The sequence below is a fragment of the Leopardus geoffroyi genome, chromosome A3 (genome assembly GCF_018350155.1).
Source record: "Leopardus geoffroyi isolate Oge1 chromosome A3, O.geoffroyi_Oge1_pat1.0, whole genome shotgun sequence".
NCBI classification, from domain to species: domain Eukaryota; kingdom Metazoa; phylum Chordata; class Mammalia; order Carnivora; family Felidae; genus Leopardus; species Leopardus geoffroyi.
This window is the reverse complement of record NC_059336.1, coordinates 108463199-108486292: the sequence shown is the minus strand read 5'-3', so window position 1 is coordinate 108486292 and position 23094 is coordinate 108463199. Positions and strand designations below refer to the sequence as shown.

The following is a 23094-nucleotide window of genomic DNA, read 5'->3' as shown; positions in this document are numbered from 1 at the left end:
TAAGTCCTACCAGCAGGAAAGCTTATGCATCATAGAGGGAAGAGAAAGATGTTTAGTTCAATTAAACAGGTACACGTGTAGTATGTACTGTACGTTTTATTTTCAGGGCCTTGAACAATTATATTTCTAAGTTTCAAAGGGGCACCTGGGTGGCTCAGTTGGTTAAGCGTCCGGCTTCGGCTCAGGTCATGATCTCGTGGTCAGTGAGTTCAAGGCTGCATCAGGCTCTGTGCTGACAGTTCGGAGCCTGGAGCCTGCTTTGGATTCTGTGTCCCCCCCCTCTCTCTGCCCCTCCCCTGCTTGCATTCTGTCTCTCTAAAAAATAAAATGAGGGTACCTGGGTGGCTCAGTCAGTTAAGTGTCCAACTTTGGCTCAGGTCATGATCTCATGGTCTGTGAGTTCGAGCCCCATGTCGGGCTCTGTGCTGACAGCTCGGAGCCTGGAGCCTGTTTCAGATTCTGTGTCTCCCTCTCTCTGCCCCTCCCCCACTCACGCTCTGTCTCTCGCTCTCTCAAAAATAAATAAACATTAAAAAAATTATATTTCTAAGTTTTATGAAAATGTAATTTATAAATTAACTTATAGGATGGCTGAACAATCTGTTGTCTAAGCCAATACAAAACCCTATTTTGTTCGCAATAAAGTTGAACTATGAATTAATTCCTCATTTAAACTGTGTTTTTTAATTAATTTTTATTTTCAGAGGAAAATATGTGCATTCACTAGGATATAGGGACAATTCAAAATAAATTTTCAATTACACTGAAAATTATGCTTTATAATCTCTTTTTTTTTTCACATAACATTTCATGAACATTTTCCCCAGAATATGAACTATCCAACTTCCTTATTAATGGGTTGGATGCATAGTGTTCCATTGTATGGATATAGCAAAGTGCATTTAACCAAAGCTTTACTAATGGAAAATTAGGTCAGTCCCAGTTTGTTGTTGTTGTAATAAATAATGATGTGTTCAACATTCTTATGTGTAACTTTTTGCACCTATCTGATTATTTTCTTACTACAAATTTCTCTAAATGTCCTTTCTTGGTTAAAAGATGAAAACCATTTAGGGGTGCCTGAGTGGCTCAGTAGGTTAAGTGGCCAACTTTGGCTCAGGTCATGATCTCACAGTTCATGAGTTTGAGCCCTGCATCAGGCTCTGTGCTGACAGCGCAGAGCCTGGAGCCTGCTTCAAAATCTGTGAACCCCCCCTTTCTCTGCCCTTCCCCCACTCACATTCTGTCTCAAAAATAAACAAACATTTATTTATTTATTTATTTATTTATTTATTTATTTATCTTTATTTTTGAGAGAGAGGTGGAGTGTTAATAGGGGAGGAGCAGAGAGAGAGGGAGACACAGAATCTGAAACAGGCTCCAGGCCCTGAGCTGTCAGCACAGAGCCAGATGCGGGGCTCGAACTCACCAACCATGAGATCATGACCTGAGCCAAAGTCGGACGCACAACCGACTGAGCCACCCAGGCACCCCCAGGCAACTTTTTTAATGTGTTCTGTTTGCTGCTATATCCTTAGCACCTAGCTGGAAAAACAATAGTATTTTACTCAAGTTTTTTTGAATGAATATATTTTCAAATGGGGCACTAATCTTTTAAAACATTTGATTTGCAAAATCTGCAAGTGAAATGATATTAATTCTTCATCTGGCAAATAATTACCTAATTTGCCACTTCTTTTTTAGTTTTGTTTATGGTACATTTTGTCAAAGGAATCTCTAAAGCTGATATAATTTAATATTTGGCAGTTAAAGTCCCCTTTTTTCTTTTTAAAAAATTTCTTGATTTAGAGAACTTGATTTTCAAGTTAAAAAAAAAATCCCATTGGCATTCTGATTAGATTTTGTGCAATAAATAAATAAATTAGGGAAGCAATATCTTTATAATAATGAATATTTCTACCCAGAAATACATGTTCATTTAAATAAAATCATTTATGTACCTCACTTAAATTTTGTAGTTGTCTTTCCTATGTAGAGTCTGGACAATTCTTTTTATCTTTATTTCAAACTTTTTTGTTACTGATATTTGAATAAGATCCTTCTCCACTAGCTTTCCTAAAGTGCTCATTGATACAAAAGCGGTTAATTTTTATGTGTGGAATTTGGAGTGCTGTACTCATTATACTGAATTCCACTGGTTCTAATGATCCTTTAGGCAATTATCTTAGATTTTGTAGAATACTATCATCCATATAAAGACAGTTCAATCTTGTTTCCAAAGTTACATATTCTATTTGTCTTTCTTATTACATTACATTGGCTAGAGCTCTCAGAACAGTGTTGCCTTATGGTAGTGACAACTGACTTCCTCATTTCTCGCTTTAATGGTGGTTCCTTTAGTACTGAGTATAAAACTAGCTGTTGATTTGAAGAGGGGCGTGTGTGTGCACGCATATGCACTAGGAAAGCATTTAACCCCACTTTGCTAAGTTTTTTTTTTTTTTTTAATAATCAGGAAAGGATGTTGAATTTATCAACTGCCTTTTCAAATTTTATCAACCACATGTATTTTTTCTCCTTTAACCTTTTAGTGAATTATATGGATTCTAATTTTAGTGGAATCCAAATATTGAACCATGGTTCATTCCTTGAATTGAGACAATCCAAGACAGGCATACCTCGTTTTATTGCTTTATTATGCTTTGCTTTATTGTACTTCACAGACATTGTGTTTTTTCACAAATTGCAGGTTTGTGGAAATCCCCTGTGGAGGCAGTCCACTGGCGCCATTTTTCCAAGAGCATTTGCTCACTTTGTGTCTCTGTGTTTGGTAATTCTCCTAATATTTCAAACTTTTTCATTATTATTGTATTTTATGGTGATCTGGGACCAGTGGTTATGACTCGCTAAATGTTCAGAGGATGGTTAGCATTTTTCAGCAATAAAATATTTTTAAATGAAGGTATGTACATTGCTTTTTTAGACATGATGCTATTGGGCACTTAATAGTCTACAATATAGTGTAAACATAACTTCTGTCTGCACTGGGAAGCCAAATAATTCATTTGACTCACCTTATTGCAATGTCGCCTTTATTGCAATGATTTAGAACCAAACCTGCAATATCTCCGAGGTATGTCTGTAGGGAAGTTAGCCTCAAAACACGTTGTGATTTATATTTGCAGTAGATTTGTCTTCCTAAATATTTTTATTCTAGGTTAATATTCGTGTTCCTCTGAGCACATCCTAACTCAGATGGGAAAGGGGTAGCCAGCAGACACATCTTGGTAGAAAGAGGACTGTGTTTCATACTCGAAATTTGCCACAGTTAATCCCACATATGATGAAACCAAATGGCCACAAGAGCCTCAGTTTCTGTGTCACTTACCCTTTGGGGTTTCTTTCCAGCTCATTTAAAAGTGTGTGATCACAGTATTCAAAAACTAAATGCATTTTCCTTTTTCTCCTGAACACCTCAATGAGGTTCACAAGGTTTGGGTGCTTTAATTGCTGCAAAGGAATTGAAATACAAAGTCTGGTGATTTTATTTCTTATAGTAGTTTCTCCCCAGATCCCTTACAATTTGAACAATAGAAGGCCTTGCTTACCATTCCCCGTGCATCTCTTCTGGATAATTTCATTATGGTTACTCACAAGAGGAACTACTCTTGGTAAGAATCATAGAAACTTGAGGTTGAAAAAGAAGATGTTTTTCTTCTTTAAAATAAATTCTTTAAGAGTTTATTTAATGTACCTGTATAGATGGTAATTAAACTGCTTGAATCTCTCTGGAGATAGCAAATAAAGTGCACAACTTAAAATATAGGCACTGATATCACAAATACTTTATGTAGTTTGTGAAAATTCTAAACATCCAGGTCATAAAATAACCTGAATAAAAAATTGAAGAAATGGAATTACTGAGTAAAAGGCTCTAAAAATTATTAATCCCCACTAAGTTTACATATTGTCATGGGTTTAAACCCTGTCTGGATTTGCGTGTTGGTTTTCAGAAATACCAGATCCCAACATTCAACTCTGATTAAGCTGCCTATTCTACGAGTCCCCACAGTGTGTTTTTAATTTATTTATCATGTTTTCATCTCTGTTCTTTGATTCTATTGTTCTCTCTTATGCTTAGACGTCTTATGTGCTAAATTCCGTCTCAAGCTGAAGGATTTCACAAGGCATCTGTTTAATGCTATGAACCAGAGGGAAAATTCTACCGAAGACAATCCATCATAGAGTTAACTATATAACTTATCATCCAATCAGGGTAACAAGCATAAGCCAAGACTGTCCCAGGCACATAGGCAGATACGGTCATCCTGCCTACAGCTAGGGCCACCATGTAAGTTAGCACACAAACCAGGAGGCTTTTGAGAGCTCATTTGGAGGTTGCAGCAGGGGAACACAGCTACTCCTAGACCCTTGACGAAGAGCGGTCCTCCTGTATCAGGGAAGGTCGTCCTCTTCGGCCAAGCATGTAGCTCCAAGCTCCAAGATGCACATGGAGTGGTGAGGGAGGAAGAGGAAAACAGCCTAGCCAGCCAGATCAGCCAAATCACCTTTGGCAGTCCAGGGGGTGAGAGATCGCCCTCACACCCTAGGGTGCTTTTGAAAGAGGGTGCTAACCAGACCGGATTCTGGGACAAAAGCTATGAATCAGGACATCTGATCACTCCTACTTACATATAACTCATCTTCCCTATTATTTTCCAGTATATAGATACATCACTTTCCAAACCCTCTACCACTTACTCAGAAAGATATAGAGAGGGAACACAGTATTGTGTATACAGTAGGAGCTGCATAAATACTTTGCAGGCCCAATAGCGATAGCCTCCTCTACTTTAGTACCTGTAAGCATGACTTGAAGGAAAAAAAAAATGAGTCTGCAACTATGTGTCTGCTGTTCAACAGTTTGGGAAAAAGGACTCCATTACATATTAAAAATATGTCCAGAGCACAAAATCAACTTGCCGTTGCCTAAGACAGCAGAGAGGCAAACGGGAGGAAACAGGTCGCACAGGTAAGCTAGCTGCTTTGTGCTACACTGAAAACCACAGGATGGAAATGAAACAGTGTCTCTACCAGGAGGCTAAGGGATTCACAGATGCTAACCTGGTCAAACCCGGTTTGGGGTAGATGAGCAATACATATCCCCTTTGCAAATGAAATTAACTTAGCCCAGGAAAACAGTGACTTGTATCAGTAACACAGGTGATAAGGAGGACAAAAATCAAACCACATTTAAATAACAGGAGGATAGGAGGAAGGGAAGGGAAGTTTATCATGGAAGGAAACTGTTCAGGGCATGCATGGGTATAACATACCAAAAGCAGAAAAGGGGTATGTTCAAGTCAAATTGGGGCACTGTGATCCAGGAGGTACTACGAGCATTAACCTTACTTGCAGACGTGGGTAGGCGGGAGGTGGGGGATAAAAAAGCATTACTTTCATTAGAAAACAACCCACAGCCAGGTCAGACACACCCTGGAGCTTAGCTCTGTGATGTTGTCTGCTGACCAGCGCCCTCTGCTGGCTGCGAGGTAACAGTGAACCGGTTTTTATGATGAATGTACTTGAAAACTCAGCCGGTGTATATGAAATTATATTTTAAACTATTATTAGTTTTAGGAATCCTGCTGCAAATAATACTTGGAAAGGACAGATAATATGATCATTATTATCTCCCTTTAAAAACTGACTTCTGGGGTTTTCCTAAAAAAAGATGACACATGTCAAAAGCGAAGATCGGCTGTGTGTTCTTGAGGATATAAATCACGTTTCTGTTATTCCAAGTTGGTCTCCAAACCTTCTGTGCCACCAAGGAGTTTGCTGGAAATGCTGCATCTCAGGCTGACCACACACCTTCAACTCAGTACATGCATTTTAGCAAAGTCCCCTGGGGATTCCAATGCACATTAATGTTTGGGAGGTGCTGCCCTGTGCCTCAGTTTCCTCCCTGATAAGATAAGGTGCTGGATGAGAAGTGTCGCTAGGTTCTTTTCTGGTTCTAAAACCGTAACATTTCTAGGACAGGAAAACATTTCCATTGAAGATTATGAATCTTACGTGTCAAATCCTATCAGAGTAAAAACAACTTTAGGGGCACCTGGCTGGCTCAGTTGGTAGAGCATGTGACTTGACCTCCAGGCCCTAGTTCAAGCCCCACATTGGGGATAGAGCTTACTTAAACAACAACAACAACGACAACAACTAACTAACAAATTATTTGTGAAAAATGTGTATACATAGCTGGGGGAGATACTCAATAGGTCTAAGAACCAGTGGAACACAGGAAGGACCAACCCCTATGGATGCCACAGTCCAGTCCTGGGGGATCCTGTGCCGGGAGATGCTCTTCTAGTTGCCTGTTTGCGGGGAGGAGGATTGGGTGGGGGATGAGTGGAGAAAGGCGGGGGTGGGGGAGGGTGAACACTGGGATGAAGGGACTCAGGACAGTAGATAGTTACCAGGCAGAATGGAAAGTACTTCAGCATCAGAGCTGCTAAAGTCCAAAGTGATAATCAACTCATTTTCCATAGTTGCTGATACCGAGAAATTTAAGTCCAATCAGAAAAACAACACCACTTTAAGATGCATTCAAATTGTAATTTGGGCATACATATTTCATCCAATACCATGAGGTTATAGATATATAGAGAAAGTTAACCTACCTTCAACATACGTATTTCTCTTAGTGCTATTTTCTTAACAACAGGATCATCTTCAGATTCCACAAATTTTTTAATAGCTACCACTTGTCCGGAGGTTTTGTTTCTGCATTTGAATACAACCCCATAGGACCCCTCTCCAATCTTAGCTAATTTTTCATACTTTTCCATTATGGTTGAAGTGACTTAAGGTACTGTATTGATTGCCTTGCAGCACAATGTTGCACCTGGAAAATAAGACGACTCAGCTTGATCAAGTCATCAAGGTCAATGTTCTCACAATCTTTTACATAAAACCAATTTACTCAGGATGCCAGAGATTTATTTCCATCGATTAATTTTAAATACACTTAGAAAGATGTGAACATTATTTTGGCAGTTTAGTTCAGTCTTTATGTGGTTCTTTGAGCTACTGCAAAGATTTCATATATTTCTTTTTTATTTTAAGATTTTTATTAAAAAAATTTTTTAACATTTATTTATTTTATTTTTTTTTTTTAATTTTTTTTTTAACCTTTATTTATTTTTGAGACAGAGAGAGACAGAGCATGAACAGGGGAGGGTCAGAGAGAGAGGGAGACACAGAATCTGAAACAGGCTCCAGGCTCTGAGCCACCAGCACAGAGCCCGACGCGGGGCTTGAACTCACGAACCGCGAGATCATGACCTGAGCCGAAGTCGGACGCTTAACCGACTGAGCCACCCAGGCGCCCCAACATTTATTTATTTTTAAGAGAGAGAGAGAGACAGAGAGAGAGAGAGACAGAGAGAGAGAGAGAGAGAGAGAGAGAGAGAAGATGTGGGGAGGGGCCAAACAGAGATGGAGACAGAGGATCCCAAGCAGGCTCTGCACTGGCAGACAACACACAGCCCAATTCAGGACTTGAACCCATGAACTGTGACATCATGACCTGAAGTCGGACACTTAACTGACTGAGCCACCCAGGTGCCCCAAGATCTCATATATTTCTTATAGTGGGTCTGTATTTACTTCAGTTGAATTAAGGAATTCGTGGAAAGGAATCTTATCTAGTCTATTTCCATTATCCTCAAGTAAATGATTAAAATACGATGCTGTAAAATCCAACTGAAGGAACATTTTTATACTCTTGATTACATTGTTTCTCTTTTCTCTCCTCACCCATTTGACAAGGGGGTTTAGGAAGAACTGAGAACCAGACAAGGTACAAAGTGCTACACTTCCACCTGGTGGACAGAGGAAAGAGCAGATATGGACTGTCAAATAAAGCCGCCATTAAAAACAGTAACAAAATCTTTCTAGCTCTTAGCTCTTATATGTATGAAGGAACATATCCTTAAATTCTTAGCTCCCAAAGAAAAGAAAAAGCACAAAAAGAGGACAGATTTCTCTAATTTTTCACGAATGCTTTCATATCCATAATGATTTCCATGGAAATATTTAATTTGTTGGTCCTGCATCACCCATGTGTGAATTTTGTGGTGACTGGATTACATGGTAAGTAACAAATAAGGCCACCATAATTAAAGAAATCAGTGTAGGAATTAAAAATATAAAAATTCAAGTAAGTCTCAAAAATCCCACCCCACTTTATCCACCAGAATCTTAATATAATCTAATAGTGATAATAAGAGCTAGCCCTTAAATAACATTGTCCTAGGAAAATCACATATAATTTGCACAACCATTCTATGAAGTAAGTGCGATTTTCATCCAATTATATGGATGAGAAAACCAAGGCAAGGTGAAGCTAGTATGGAATTAGAACCCAGGGAGTCAAGCTCCAGAGATCACAATTTCAATCACTAGGTTATACTGCCTCTCAGTTAATTCAAAAGAATGCACAGTTAGGAGAACCATTTTATCCAGGTCTTAGTATTAATAAAATGTCAAGTAAAAGAGGTGACCCCTTTTTAGATTTCTCATGTTCAAGTGAGTATCCTCTTTCTTTTTCTTTTTTACTTCACTAACACCTTTTCCACCCACAGATTGTCTCAATGGAGAAAGAAATCATCTACTCTCACTCGTCACCATAGAAAGACACAACTGGGGGAGTGTTTACCTTGGTAAATGACTATTACTAAACCATTTACAATGCCTCATTTTTTTTTTTTTTTGTAGATTCTATTCTTTCTTATTACAGGGAGAAAACTGAAGCATACACTCTTAAATAACACATGGAAAATTCATCACAGATTATGTTCTGAAATCTCTATCAGTTATACTGTATTTTTATATAGGTATTATTATCTTAAATCTGTTTATATATAAACATGCATAGATTTGTTCTTTAGCCTAGTTACAGGTGATAAAACAGTAGAAACTAGGAATTTGCTTTAGAAAGTTATTAGTATAGATCTTTGTGGATTTATGAACTTAACCTACTCGATAAGCCCTATGGTTACTGGAAGAAACTATGAATATGCCAGAAAGCTTACTCATGATGTTCGTCTATGTATTATGTTCTTATTTCCCTCTAGATAGATATTTTGATCTATTGATCTATGATTTTCTTTTTTTTTTTTTTCCCTAACTGGCTTAATAATGATTGAGTTCTCAGACTAATATTTAGATTTCTTAGACACATCAACCAAACTTCTGAATATGATAAAATAAAACACCAGAAAAATAGTACTTTACCTGTTAACCTCTCAATGGTATCTGCTTTCTAAAGGGCTTATATGTTCATGGAAGATGGGTCTGAGCATGCAGGCAGGAGTTAGACCACGACAGAAATTCCTCAAAGGGATTTATGGCTTTAATTCCAGCTTACTAGGACTCTAGCAGAGTTTTAAGAAGCAGTAATTTCTATCTCTTATCTGAGGTACAGCCCAACTATCTGTTTGATGACTATCTCTACACAAATAGAATCGTTTCAAAGTCAGTTTGTTCTAAGCCAAATGCCTTCTTTCTTATCCTCTACCTCTACCTCTACCCAAAGTTCACATACCTGCTCCACATTCTACCCAAACGGTTTGTAAAGATGTATATGGTGGGGAACTTTGAGATAGCCAAGGATAATGATGGCTGTCTAACTCTAATCTCGTCACGTGTCTTTAAAAAGCTGTAGAAATCAACCAGAACAATAAAACCACATAAATATTGGGGCGCCTGAGTGGCTCCGTTGGTTAAGCATCTAACTCTTGATTTTGGCTTAGGTCATGATCACACAGTTCGGGAGTTTGGGCCCCACATGTGGCTTGCTCTCTATCTCTCTCTTAAATTAAAATAAACTTAATAAGAAAATGCACATAAATGAAATGCTTCCAACATAATAGGAAAGACAGAGGAATTTAAAAACTTAAGTAGAAAAGTATACTCCAAATTCTGGAAGAGATATTTCCTAGGATCCCACTAGAAGCCTTTGCAGAGAATGAATACAGAAATGCAGTGGGATCTGGAAAAACTGTAAAGGAGACAGGAGAGGAAATGAAGGGCCTGGGAAAGACTTAAAATCATCCTCCCTTCCCCCCACCCAAAGAGAAAATACATCACAAATGCAAAAATACTGAGAGTGTCTCAGTGGATCAGAGCAGTCACCACAGGGAAAGGACTTAAAAGTTACGGATGTCGAGAAGGCATCAGTCAGTGTGACACTATTGGGGAAGGGAAGGGCAAGAGGGAAGGGAGAGGCTAATCCAATCTCTGTCAGAGACTGGAGAGTGAAGAGTAAAAGAAGCAAGAGGGTAAATTTGTGCCCCTGCAAGACAAAAGAGAACCCCAAAACTGAAGGACATGCAAATCTCTCTGCCCCTAATTAAAAAAAAAAAAAAGTGCTACTCATTAAAGAAACTGCACTTTGGTACATTGACAGAGCGGACTCTCTTGACCTAGGATTGCTGTCAACTATCACAGGCCAAAACTTGCCCAGGAAATCAAATAGACAAAAGCGGTCTCCACACAAACCTATTATTGGAAGAAAATAGAAATGAGAATGGAACATTTCAGCTGATGAAAATCATGTCCAAAAACCCTAACAGTGAAGCAGAAGAAAACTAACACAACACTCCAAACCGATTTAAATATCTTCTAACATTCATCTGGATATATGAAAAGCACTTGGAATCAGAAATTCAAATAAGACCAGAAATGAACAAAAAAATAAATAAATAAGAAAAAAAAAGATAGTTGATTGAACTCAGGAAAAAAAATACAAGAAAAAGACAAAATCATCTCAGAAATAAAGGCTAAAAAATGAAACACCAATGAAGGAACAGATTCCAATGAAAACTTAGTAAGGGACATTTAAAAAAGACAGAACAACAATTAAGAGATTAAAAATGAGAAAAGAAAAAGTAAGAGAGTTTAGAGAGAAAGTGGTTGAAATGGAAGACAGGCAAAGAAGACCCACCACACGTAATTAGAGTCTCCGAAGAAGAAAACAAAATGGTGGAACAGAACGAATAGTTGAAAGTATAATCCGTGAAATTTTTCTGGCAGCAAAATAAAGTCAAAGCGTACATACTGAAAAGGCCCGTCAGGTAGTTGGCAAAACTAAATCAAAACAATCAACTCGGACATATTTGAATAAAACTATCAAAACAAATACTCTCATATCCTGCAGCCAGAAGAGAAAGAGAGTGACATCAGCCTTGTCTAGAGGACACAGTGCAACAGTAGCCTTTTCAAGAGATTCAAGAGAAGAAAGTGTGAAGGCCAAGGATTTTACACTCAACCAAGCTGTCCTTCAAGTAGCAAAATCATACATAAACAGTTTAAAATATGCAAGACCTCCAGGAGTATTGTATTCATGAACCCTCTGAAAGAATCTACAAGAGGAAACTTTCACCCAGCCAAGAGCTGATTGGGAAAACTTCAAGAAGAGATTTATAGTGAGCATTTAATATATTTAATTGATGACTAGAGCAAAGATGGGGACAAGGGTGGAAGAATAATATATAAAAGTTAGAAGTGCTGACAATGCAATGCAATTAAAGATCTGTTTAAAAAATGGAAAGGGAACAAAGAAAGCAGAATAAATTGATAACTAAATAGATGGGAGTAAAATACACCATTAAAAAGAGGCAAACCAGGGGCACCTGGGTGGCTCAGTTGATTAAGCTCCAACTCTTGATTTTGGCTCAGGTCATGATCTCACGGTTTGTGCGTTTGAGCCCTGCATCGGGCTCCATGCTGACAGTGTGGGGCCTGCTTGGAATTCTCTCTCTCTCTGCCCCTCCTACACGTGTGTGTTCTCTCTCTCTCTCAAAATAAATAAATAAACTTGAAAAAAAAAAACCAGACAAACCAGAGAATAAAAAGTTAAATAAGAAAATGGACTGAGAGGGGCGCCTGGGTGGCGCAGTCGGTTAAGCGTCCGACTTCAGCCAGGTCACGATCTCGCGGTCCGGGAGTTCGAGCCCCGCGTCGGGCTCTGGGCTGATGGCTCAGAGCCTGGAGCCTGTTTCCGATTCTGTGTCTCCCTCTCTCTCTGCCCCTCCCCCGTTCATGCTCTGTCTCTCTCTGTCCAAAAATAAATAAACATTGAAAAAAAAAAAAAAAAAAAAAAAAAAAAAAAAAAGAAAATGGACTGAGAGCACTAAAAAAATACCCAAAGAAGTCTAAGAAATAAAAATCAAACACAATACATAGAGAAAGAACACAGGGTTAACATTATACATGTAAAAATTATAATATAAAACAATATGACAGGGTAAAGACTAATATCAGTTATATCAATAAATATGTGTGGGCTTAAATCATTGATTAAATGAAAAAGATTTCAATTTGGCTCACAAAGCTAGATTCAACTATAAGCTATATGCAAGAGACACATCTAAGACAAAGTGATTCAGAAAGGTTAAAAATAAAAAGACAAACAGAGGTATTCAGAACAAATGGAAATATTAAGAAAGGAGATTTATGACAAAATAGAATTAAAGCTACAGGAAGCATTAAATACAACAGAAGGGGGGCAATTTTTAATGCTAAAAGCCACAATTCACAATGAAGATATAACAGCCCTCAAATAACATAGCAATTACTGTTATAAAGCAGAAACTTTATTTAGGACATGTAAGGAGACATGTATAGAAACGCATTAATCATGACACTTAAACACACCAGTTTGAGGAAAAGGAAAGGCCAATGGAAAACAAAAAACAAAAAACAAAACAAAAACAAAAAAACACGTAACTATGCAGAATACCTAAACAATGTAACCAATAAGGTAGATCTTTAGGAGACAGATATATTGAATTATATACTCTGATAATCTAAAATCTACCTTCTTCTCAAGCACACATCAGAAGGTTTAAAAAACTAGAAATATTATAAAAACATTCTGATCACAATCAAACTAGAAATTAATACAATTAAAAAATATATATATATAATAAAAAAAAAGACCTTCTACCTACAAACTAAAAAAGCCTTCATTTATTTATTTATTTTTTTTTATTTTTTATTTTTTTTTTTCAACGTTTATTTATTTTTGGGACAGAGAGAGACAGAGCATGAACGGGGGAGGGGCAGAGAGAGAGGGAGACACAGAATCGGAAACAGGCTCCAGGCTCTGAGCCACCAGCCCAGAGCCTGACGCGGGGCTCGAACTCACGGACCATGAGATCGTGACCTGGCTGAAGTCGGACGCTTAACCGACTGCGCCACCCAGGCGCCCCAAAAAAGCCTTCATTTAAATACCTATTGGGTAGAGGGGGAAATGCAAACTGAAATGATGGAACTAAAAAAAAAAATAATGAAAACACTGCATATCAAAATCAATGAGATCCATTTAAAGCAGGGGCTCTCAACTGGGGGTCATTTCGTTCCTCAGAGGAATTTTTCAATGTCTGGAGACATTTTTGATTGTTATGAGTATGTAGAGGCCAGGAATGCTGCTAAATATTTATCCCAGGACAGAGCCCCACAAGAAGAATGGTCTATCTGAAAAGTTCATAATGCCATGATTGAGACACCCTGACATATAGAAATTGAGAGAAAAAATCCAGGCATCAAAACTATATAGAAGAAAAGATAAAAGAGTAAAAATAATAAATAAATGTAATAATCTAAAAAAGAACTACAAAATAAACCAAAATAAAGCACGAGAAACAATAACATTGAAGCAGAAATTAATAGAGAATACAGAAATAATAGATCTAATTAATAAACCCAAATCCTAGTTCCTTAAAAAAATTAAACAAACCTATAACTACCTTATTCAAGAAAAAAGGGAGAAAGAATGAATATACAAAATAAGAAATAACAAGAGGTAATAAAACAGAACAATTTTTTTTCAAAAATCATGAGTCTACTTTGCAGGCATCTATATTTTTATTTATTTATGTATTTATTTATTTTTAAGCGTTTATTTTGGAGAGAGAAAGGGAGGGTGGTTAGGGCAGAGAGAGAGGAAGACACAGAATCCAAAGCAGGCTCCTGGCTCCGAGCTGTCAGCACAGAGCCCCACGCGAGGCTGGAACTCACGAACCGTGAGATCATGACCTGAACTGAAGTCAGACACTCAACCAACTGAGCCACTCAGGTGCCCCATGCAGGCATCTATAAAAATGTATTTAAAAACTTAGATGAAATGGGTAATTTCTAGAAAAATACCATTTACGAAAATTTACCTGATTAAAGATTGAGAATTTAAAGTGGCTTCTGGGGCACCTGGGTGGCTCAGTCAGTTAAGTGTCTGTTGGTTAAGGGTCTGTCATGATCTCCCAGTCTGTGGGTTCAAGCCCCGCATCGGGCTCTGCTGACAGCTCAGAGCCTGGAGCCTGCTTCAGATTCTGTGTCTCCCTCTCTCTCTGCCCCTCCCTGCTCATGCTTTCTCTCTCTCTCTCTCTCTCTCTCTCTCTCTCTCTCTCTCTCTCTCTCAAAAATAAAATAAACATTAAAATTAAAAAAAAATAAAGTGGTTTCTGCATAAGAAATAAAAAGTTTATTTTTTAAAAATCCCACAAAAAAGCACCAGGGGTCAGACTTTGACTACTGTGGGGTAAAGAGGTTGGTAAATTCTCTCCCGAAAACACAAGGCCAGGGAAAATTGTCAAAAAAGTAAAATGAAAGCCCGAACCAACCCATAACAATTTGGGGGCTCTGGAAATCAACCAAAGGTAAAAAAACAAATTGAGAAGTACTTATTCATGATCAGTTAGAATTCCACTTAAGAACAATGGGGGTCTGTGGCTTCTGCCTGGACCTGCTGCCATTCCTCCTCTACCCTCATCCCCCCAGCTCAGCAGGGGCACCGCCACAACTACGGTGAACTGGCCATGAACCAGAAGCCTTAGTCCAAGGGAAAATGTGCTTGATATGGCTCACACCCGTGACAGGCTGAAAACCCGTGACAGGACTGTCAGTAAAATTCAGTAGGAAACCAACGGGGGAAAGCCCCACAGCTTTGTAAGCCTAAGGATGTACTTCCAGGTGGAGTGAGCTGCAGACTAGCCAAAAATTTATGGGAAGATCATGGAAGAGCCCCAGAAGGGGTAGTTTGGCTTTCCACATATCTCTGGCTAACTGGGAAACTCTGAGGCATACAGAGGGAAGACCCAGTAGGGTCCTGAGGCAGATTTGAGGGCTGACTGAACTCTGAATGCGCTGCCCAACCCACGCACTGGTCCACTGGAAGAGGATGAAGGATTATGCCTAGAGGTGTTTAAGTACCACTGCTGCTCAAATTATTGGTGACCACCAAACCATGCAGACAGTGGTGAGTCCTAGAAAGCCAGGCTAAAATAATTAAAAAACTGAACACAGACATCAACAGTCACACGTTTGGAAGGAGGTAGATTCTAGAATACAGGCAGGTTGCAAACACAAAAACCAACCCACAAAAAAATCCTCAGTGGAGAAAACTGTAATCCAGCATTGATGTATTATCTGAAATGCCCGGTTTCCAATTAAAACGTTATGAGGGATGCTAAGCAAAAGGAAAGTGTTTCTGATACTCAAGGGCGGTGGGGGAGAACAAGACAACAAAAACAACAAAAATGGATTCCCAACAGACTCTTTTTGGGGGATAGAAATTGACAAGATGAACCTAAGATTGGTACGGAAACTCACAGTACCCAGAACAGCCAAAGCAACTGGAGTAAAAAGAAACTGGAAGACTTACAATACCTGACTTCAAATTTTACCATAAAATTAGAGTAAATGAAAAGAATATGGTACTGGCATAAAGACAGACATATGTATCAGTGAAACAGAATGGACAGTCACGAAATGACCCCTTTATTTATAGTCAATTGCTTTTCACAAAGATGCGATGGCAATTCAATGAAAAAAGATTGTTTTCAATCATTTCAATCATTTCAACAAATGATGCTAGGACAGTTGGTGTACATATGTAATAAAATAAAAACAAAAACAAAAAAACTTAAGTACCTCACACAATATACCAGAACTAACTCAAAATGCATCACAGATCAAAATGTAAGAGCTACAACTGTACAACTTCTAGCAAAAATTAAGAGAAAAATCTTTGTGACCTTAAGTTAGGCAAAGATTTCTAAGATCCGACACCAGAAGCATGATACATAAAAGAAAAAAATTGATAAAATGGAATTCATCAAAATTAAAATCTCTTGCTCTTCAAAAAAACTGACCCAGTAAGAAAGTGAAAAAACAAGACAGAGTCTGAAGAAAACATTAGATAAAGGATTTGTATCCATGGGGCGCCTGGGTTTGCTCAGTCGGTCAAGTGTCCGACTTCAGCTCAGGTCATGATCTCACAGTTTGTGAGTTAGAGTCCTGAGTTGGGCTCTGTGCTGACAGCTTGGAGCTCAGATTCTGTGTCTCCCTCTGTCTCTACCCCTTGCCTGCTCACACTCTGTCTCTCTCTCTCTCAAAAATAAATATTAAAAAAAAAAGAAAAGGATCTGTATCCACAATACATAAAGCATTCTTACAACTCATCAGGCAGCCAGATAACCCAACTTAAAAATGGACAAAAGATTTTAAGTCAACTCTACCCCCAACATGAGGCTTGAACTCATGATCCCAAGATCAAGAGTTGTATGCTCTACCAACTGAGCCAGCCAGTCACCCCAGAAATGAACAAAAGATTTGAATAGATATTTCACCAGAGAAGATATATGAATGTCTAATAAGCACATGAAAGGATGCTATTAGTCATTAGGAAACGTAAATTAAAACCACAATAAGATACCACTATGTACCCACCAGAAGGAGTAAAAGACAAAGAGTGACAATATCCAGGATTGATAAGGATGCATAGAAACTGGAACTCTCACACATTAAGGGTAGGAAGGCTAAATGGCGCAGTCCCATTGGAAAACAGTTTGGTAATATCTTAAAAGTTAAACACAAATTTAAAATAAAAGTTAAACAGAAACAGCACTTCCACTCTTTGGTATCTATCCAGGAAAAATAAAAATAGGTCTATACAAAGACATGTATGCAAGTGTTTATAGTATCATTATTCATAAGAGCTCCCGTTAAAAACAATCTAAATGCCCATCAACTAATGAATGAAAATCCATGCAATGATATACTTGTTCAGCATTAAAAGGAAAGTATTGATTCATACTATAGTGTGATGTGCATAAAAAAATAAAACTGAAAACATATGCTATGTGAAAGAAGCCAGACAACTCCCCACCCACACACATATTATATGATTCCATTTACATGAAATTTCTAGAAAAGGCAAATGTACCCCTGAGAAGGACCCAGCATCTCCTCAGTGGTACCGCTGCTCAAAATGCAAAGCCTGAATCGGATCACGAGGAAACAGTAGACAAATTTACTTTGGCATCCTACAAATAACTGGCCCGTGTTCTTAAAAAAATGTTAAGGTCATAAAAGACAAAGGTCAAAGAACTGTTCCAGAATGAAGGAGACTAAAAAGATTGAAAAGGAAATGCAATGCAATGTGTGATGCTAAATTGAATTTTTGAATGGGATAGCTATAAAGAATTATACTTGGGCTAATTGATGAAATCTAAATATCGGCTGTGGTGCCACCTGAGTGGCACAGTTGGTTAGGTGTCTGACTTCGGCTCAGGTCGTGATCTCACAGTCTGTGAGTTCGAGCCCTGCGTTGGGCTCTGTGCTGACAGCTCAGAGCCTGGAGCCTGCTTCAGATTCTGTGTCTCCTTCTCTCTTTGCCCCTCCTCCGCTGTGCTCTGTCTCTCTCTGTCTCTCAAAAATAAATAAATGTAAGGGGCGCCTGGGTGGCTCAGTTGGTTGAGCGGCCGACTTCGGCTCAGGTCATGATCTCGCAGTCCGTGAGTTCGAGCCCCGCGTCGGGCTCTGTGCTGACAGCTCGGAGCCTGGAGCCTGTTTTGGATTCTGTGTCTCCCTCTGTCTGACCCTCCCCCGTTCATGCTCTGTCTCTCTCTGTCTCAAAAATAAATAAACGTTAAAAAAAAATTAAAAAATAAATAAATAAATGTAAAAACAAAAAATTAAATATTGACTGTGGAATAGGTACTGAATTTCCTGATTTATGTAATCCGTACTGTGGTTATGTAAGAAAATGGCCTAGTTCTTGGGAAATATACCTGAACTATACGTAAGGGTAAAGGGGCATGATGTCTGTAGCTTACTCTCAAAAGGTACAGACAGAAAAATTAATATACATGTATTTATACATGGAGAGACAGGAAGGAAATAAGACAAATGGAGCATAATTAATGAATCACATAGATGTATGGGAGTTCATTGTACTATTCTTTCAAGTTTGAAATTATTATATCAAAATGCAGCTATTTAAAAAACCTATATATGGTGGGACTGAAGTGTCTTAACTCACTTTTCTCCTGCATATCAACTTCCATTACACCAAAGACATCTTTCTCAAACATCAATATCCTCAGATGTTGCCTTTCCTCAGCAATGTCCTATGGCCTCTAATGCCACAGAATAAACTTCAGATTACAGTATGATATTTACAGTCCTTTACACTCTGGTCCCAATGGACCTTTCCCACGATGCTCCTCAGATTCTTCCCCAGACATTTTCAGATCTGTCTCTGCTTATGCCACTGCTGGGAAGGTCTGACCCTGAAATCCTCATCTTTTGCAATTCAATTCAAATGTCCTTTCTCTTAGCCTTCCCCAACCCCAATCTTTCTCTGCACACATACTGTGTTCATGACTTCCCCACTCCTTTTTTACGCATTATTCATTACATCCGACTTGCATCCTTAGCCCATCGGCTGGCACATGGCAGGTGCTCAACCTATTGAAGTCCTTCCGTAATTTTATTCTCTAACCTTTCTGCTAATTATGTGAAATCACTCTCTTTTAAGCAAAGGAAATAATCACGTTTTGGTTGTTAATATAGTATCTGGGCAGGAAATCAAGATATAGCTATTGCCAGGGAATAGATGAAATTGGTTGAAAATATTTTTCACTGTCCTTAGTGACCTTCTATATATATATATATATATATATATACACACACACACACACACACACCTTGGCTATGGGGTCTCCTGACTTCACAATTTACCAAATATCTGTTAAATTCATGAAGTTCTGTGTACAAAGGTAAAAACAGATATACACTTAGGCCCACTGGTAAATACAGAAAGATGGATACGATACTTGAGTGGATCATGAAATTCTTTGAAAGTTTTCTTTTTAATTTCCTTAGTCTTAAGGAAATGATACACACAGAAACAGAAAACACTGGGAGGCAGATTGTTTTCCATGGTTGTATCACAAAGCACGTCCTGAGGGCTCAAGCAAGCCTATGGAATGCGCAGGGGGAAGAAAAACAAAATTAAGAAACAGGAGAGTAATGGGGTGAAAAAATACTGACACACTTCCTAAAGTTTATAAGAAACTGGTGTAAATGGTGGCGTTAGGAATCAGGGGGAAAGGAGACCTTTTCAAGACCAGGCCAGACCAGCTGGATTCTGCAGACTTCAACTCACCATGTGCTGTGTTGTTAGTAGTGTTTCCAGTGCAACCAAACTTGCAGTATTCGTCTTTATAAAACTGACCTGGAAAGTGGGCTACAAGACCCATCTGCATCTATCTTATGAACATAACCCTGAATTACAGAACCTCGAAAGTACACACACCTGTTAATAAGCTTGTCTTGGTGATGGCACAGATGAATTGAAAGCACTCCCCAGGAAACCAGAAGACCATATAATTTATATAACCCAAGAAACTAATTTTGTTTAAAAAAAAAAAAAAAAAAAAAAACAAACAACCACCACATTTCATCTGTACGCATATCTGGAAGCGTGGCATAGTCCTCTTTATTTCCAGGCCTCTGAAGAGGTCTCGACCTTTCAATGGCAGTCCAGCCTCTCGGCCACACAAGGGTCTCCCAAAGCGCGGGTGAGCCCCCGCCGCCGCTCGCCACTCCAGGACCGCATCTCCCTCTAGCTCCTAGGGAGCCGCAGCGGGTTAGGCGTGAGGCTGGCGGGAGCACCCTGTCACCTCTAGCCCCTCGCCCCCACCCTCCCCGTCCCTCCGGAGGCTACCAGAAGGAAAGGCAGCCCGCTCCCCTGCCCTCGGGAACTCTCCCTTCTCTGGGAGCGTGCGAGCAGACCCCACTTCTCTCGCCATCAGCCCCTCGCGCCAGCCCGCAGGCCCCCGACCCACCGCTAGCGCCTCCACTTACGGCGCGGACCCGGACGGCGGCGACGTAATCTCGCGCAGCCCCGAGCGGCCCCAACCCGGCGGGGGTCGCTGTGCGCAGGCAGCCACCCGCACAGCGACGGCGGAGCGGACGGCCGCGGCGTCTCCCGGGCAACCGGACGCTCAGGGCGCGCGGGCAGGGCGACTTCCGGAGCGGTCCCCCCCGCCCCCGCCCCCGCCGCCGCACCTGCTGCCGGGGAAGCCGTGGCCCCGCCGCCTTGTGTCGGTGGGCAACGTCTGGCAGGGCCGCAACGTCGTAGTGCAGACACAGGAGAAGCTTCTTCTCTGGAACCCCGAAGGGGCCCCGAAGAAGGCGCTCAGGAAATATTTAAGCTACTTATCCAGTAACACTTGATTGTACTAAGTCCTGTTCCTCTCCGAGTCCTCAAGAGCACTAAAATTAAGCGCATATAAACGTTGAAATGAGGCTGTTTCCTTGCCCGGGCAGAGAACTTCAGTTTGTCAGATCCTCTGTTATTAGTACTTTTCAGTCCTGCTTTTATTGTCCAAATAGCTTTTCAGCAAACTTCTGGAGGCTTTTCCGTGACAGGCAGCTATTAGCTATGGTACACGTTGCTGCCGTTTTCATAATTCAGCGAGCAGGGTAGTAGTATGTGGAGCTGATTCAGAGAGAGACCAATTTGCCAGCCAGTGAGGAAGCAAGTCAGGCAAATAATGTGATGAACGCTGGACAGTATCATTTTTGCCAAAGCTTACTCTTCTTGTTTCCAAACAGGAACTTAAAAATGCTATGTTAATGAGCACATACATACTTTGTTTAGCATCAATACAATGCTCCCCATCATGCCGGATTGGGGTGGCCATACTTCCCCTTCTTCCTTCAGGTCGCTCTACTCCCTTTTTCTCATCTTCAGTTTTCCATTGCCTTCATTTGCTTAGAAAACAAAGCCAGAAATGTTTATCTCCTTTCTCCTTCAAGACCAAGCATACCCTCAAATCTACCTAAACTCACATCTACCCATTTCTGCCTTCATCATGTTTCCATGGTCATGTGTTCGATCTATGAAGTTCCTGAAACTATAGACTACTAGAGCTCCTTTCTCGTGGGGAAGCCCTCTACAGTCAGGCCCAACCTGTTTTCTAGCTTCATGCCCTGTTGCTGTGCTCCAGGCACCTTACACTCAGCTGCATGTATCACCACTGTTCCTTGCACCTGCATTCAAGATCTAGCCTACAGCTTGCTACCCTTTTCTCCTGCACTTCATAAACTTCATCCATCAATAACCTGGATTATATAGAACTTTCTGCATAAAGGCTTTCCTTCTCCCAAAGCAGAATTCGGTGCAGCCTTTTGTACCTTCTTTATTGCTTTTCAACCAAATGGGCTCCTTGAATACTGGAAATGCCGCCTTTTCCATCTTTTCTCCAGTGCCAGTGAAGTGTCTGGATACACTGAAAGTTATCAATAGAAGTTGGTTAAATAATGGAGTCTCCCTCTCTCTCTCTCTCTCACACACACACACACACACACCACGTCTTTGCAATGGTTTTGAATAGACTTAATAAGCTTTAGTTGTAATTTTATGCAAATCCTCTTATTCTAATACAAAACACTTTGAATAAAGAAAATGCTTTCTGACAAAGCAAAAATTAAGACAGGAAGTTAATTTCTCTTGTTGCAAGACACAGTGAGAATCAGAATTTGGAATCCAACTCCTGGTGAAAATAAACCTAATTTCCTGGGGGGAAAATGCTTATATTTTAGAGGGCAGTGGATATATATATTGCTTGTATTCTGTGGACTACATACTTTAGTATGGTACTTAAAAGAGTATGCACTTTGAACCAAGTGGCTTGGGTTTAAATCCTAGCTCTATCACTTACCAGCTTTATTCTTAGGCAAGTTATTTAAGCTATATGTGCCTGTTTCTTCATTTGTGAAAGAGCATTAACAATACCTACTCACTGGGCTGTTGTGGTGCTCTAGTGGGAGAATCTATATAAAGCATGTAGGATAACCACCTGGCACACAGCCCTGGGCACTTACCATATTCCCTCAAGTCAGACTCTTAGTGCTTACCTAGTATTTTGTATAGCACACATTTTCATCTCTTTCTAACAATGGTGCAAATTGCTATTTGTTCTTTATTTCCTAATCTTTTCTGAAATCAGTGGCGCACTTGCAAGCTGAATGATGGCAATGGGCCCAGAAACAACCAATCTCATCTCAACACTAATGTCTAAGAAACTAGCTCACAAGATAGATTGTTTAATGAAGATGAAATAGTTTCCAACATTTAGGTGAGTGGCTCTTTTCCTTTTGAGTGAATAAAGATCCTTAGTCAAAACTTACCAGGTAGAGCTACAAAGTTGCATTTTTAAGGGTCATCAGATTATTCTGAGGCATGTGATCCTTGGACCACCCTCAGAAAACTGATTTAAATTCAAGTCAACCAGTGTTTCCCACACAGGGGCTGCACATCAGAATAATCTGTACAACTTTATAAAAATAATATGTCACTGGGCCTCATCCCCAGGGAGTGATTCCAGGGGTCCACATTTTTAAAAAGCCCATGAGTGACCTACAAACCAGTTGCATTTCTGGGAAGAATTGTTTGACAATTAAATATGATGGTTAAATCTTTTTTGAGATGTGACCCTTTATGTAACATATAGGACTCAGAAACTAGAAAAAACTGGCCCAGAAAAAGGATCGACAGCCTTGTCAATAAATGCCAAGAACAGCTCTTGATTTCTTGAAAATCAATTCCACGAGTCTGTTTTTCAACAAACTGATGATAGTGTTATACCTATATGACTTAGAGTCATGTTTTTAAATAAGGAAAACTGTTCTAGAGTCAAGTAAATTACCTAAAGTCACAGAGAAGGGTAGTGAAACTAGCAAGAGTAGAAATGGCGTCTCATGACACACAATCCA

At 39.6% G+C, this 23094-nt stretch overlaps 2 protein-coding genes across 5 annotated transcripts in view; one reads left to right on the top strand and one right to left on the bottom strand.

Annotated features, from left to right (window-relative positions):
* The window catches only part of CDKL4 (cyclin dependent kinase like 4), a 51203-nt gene extending 30057 nt beyond the window's left edge, over positions 1–21146 (bottom strand). The window contains exons 1-3 of one of the 4 annotated variants that reach the window (XM_045447064.1): positions 20383–21146; positions 6645–6868; positions 3350–3471 (exon numbers count right to left, since the gene is read on the bottom strand). In XM_045447064.1, coding sequence (XP_045303020.1) covers positions 3350–3471; positions 6645–6812 — 290 coding nt within the window. In that variant the 5' untranslated portion in view covers positions 6813–6868; positions 20383–21146. Of the gene's footprint in view, positions 1–3349; positions 3472–6644; positions 6869–19627; positions 19753–20159; positions 20361–20382 lie in introns of those variants that run through there. The other 3 variants (XM_045447062.1, XM_045447061.1, XM_045447063.1) reach the window with 3 other exon arrangements.
* Positions 18512–20550, top strand: LOC123581424 (basic salivary proline-rich protein 1-like). Its single transcript, XM_045447487.1, has 3 exons — positions 18512–18591; positions 19821–19892; positions 20001–20550. Exons 1-3 carry the CDS (start codon positions 18512–18514, stop codon positions 20548–20550), a joined length of 702 nt encoding a protein of 233 aa, XP_045303443.1.
* Positions 21147–23094: the final 1948 nt, after the last annotated feature.

What these genes read in the sequence shown, in the direction of transcription:
- LOC123581424 (XM_045447487.1), top strand. Translation starts at nt 18,512, where the DNA reads ATGGACCTTTCCCACGATGCTCCTCAGATTCTTCCCCAGACATTTTCA. An exon ending in CTTATGCCACTGCTGGGAAG is followed by an intron (nt 18,592 to 19,820) that starts GTCTGACCCTGA and finishes CTTTATTTCCAG; the next exon opens with GCCTCTGAAGAGGTCTCGAC. An exon ending in AAGGGTCTCCCAAAGCGCGG is followed by an intron (nt 19,893 to 20,000) that starts GTGAGCCCCCGC and finishes TGTCACCTCTAG; the next exon opens with CCCCTCGCCCCCACCCTCCC.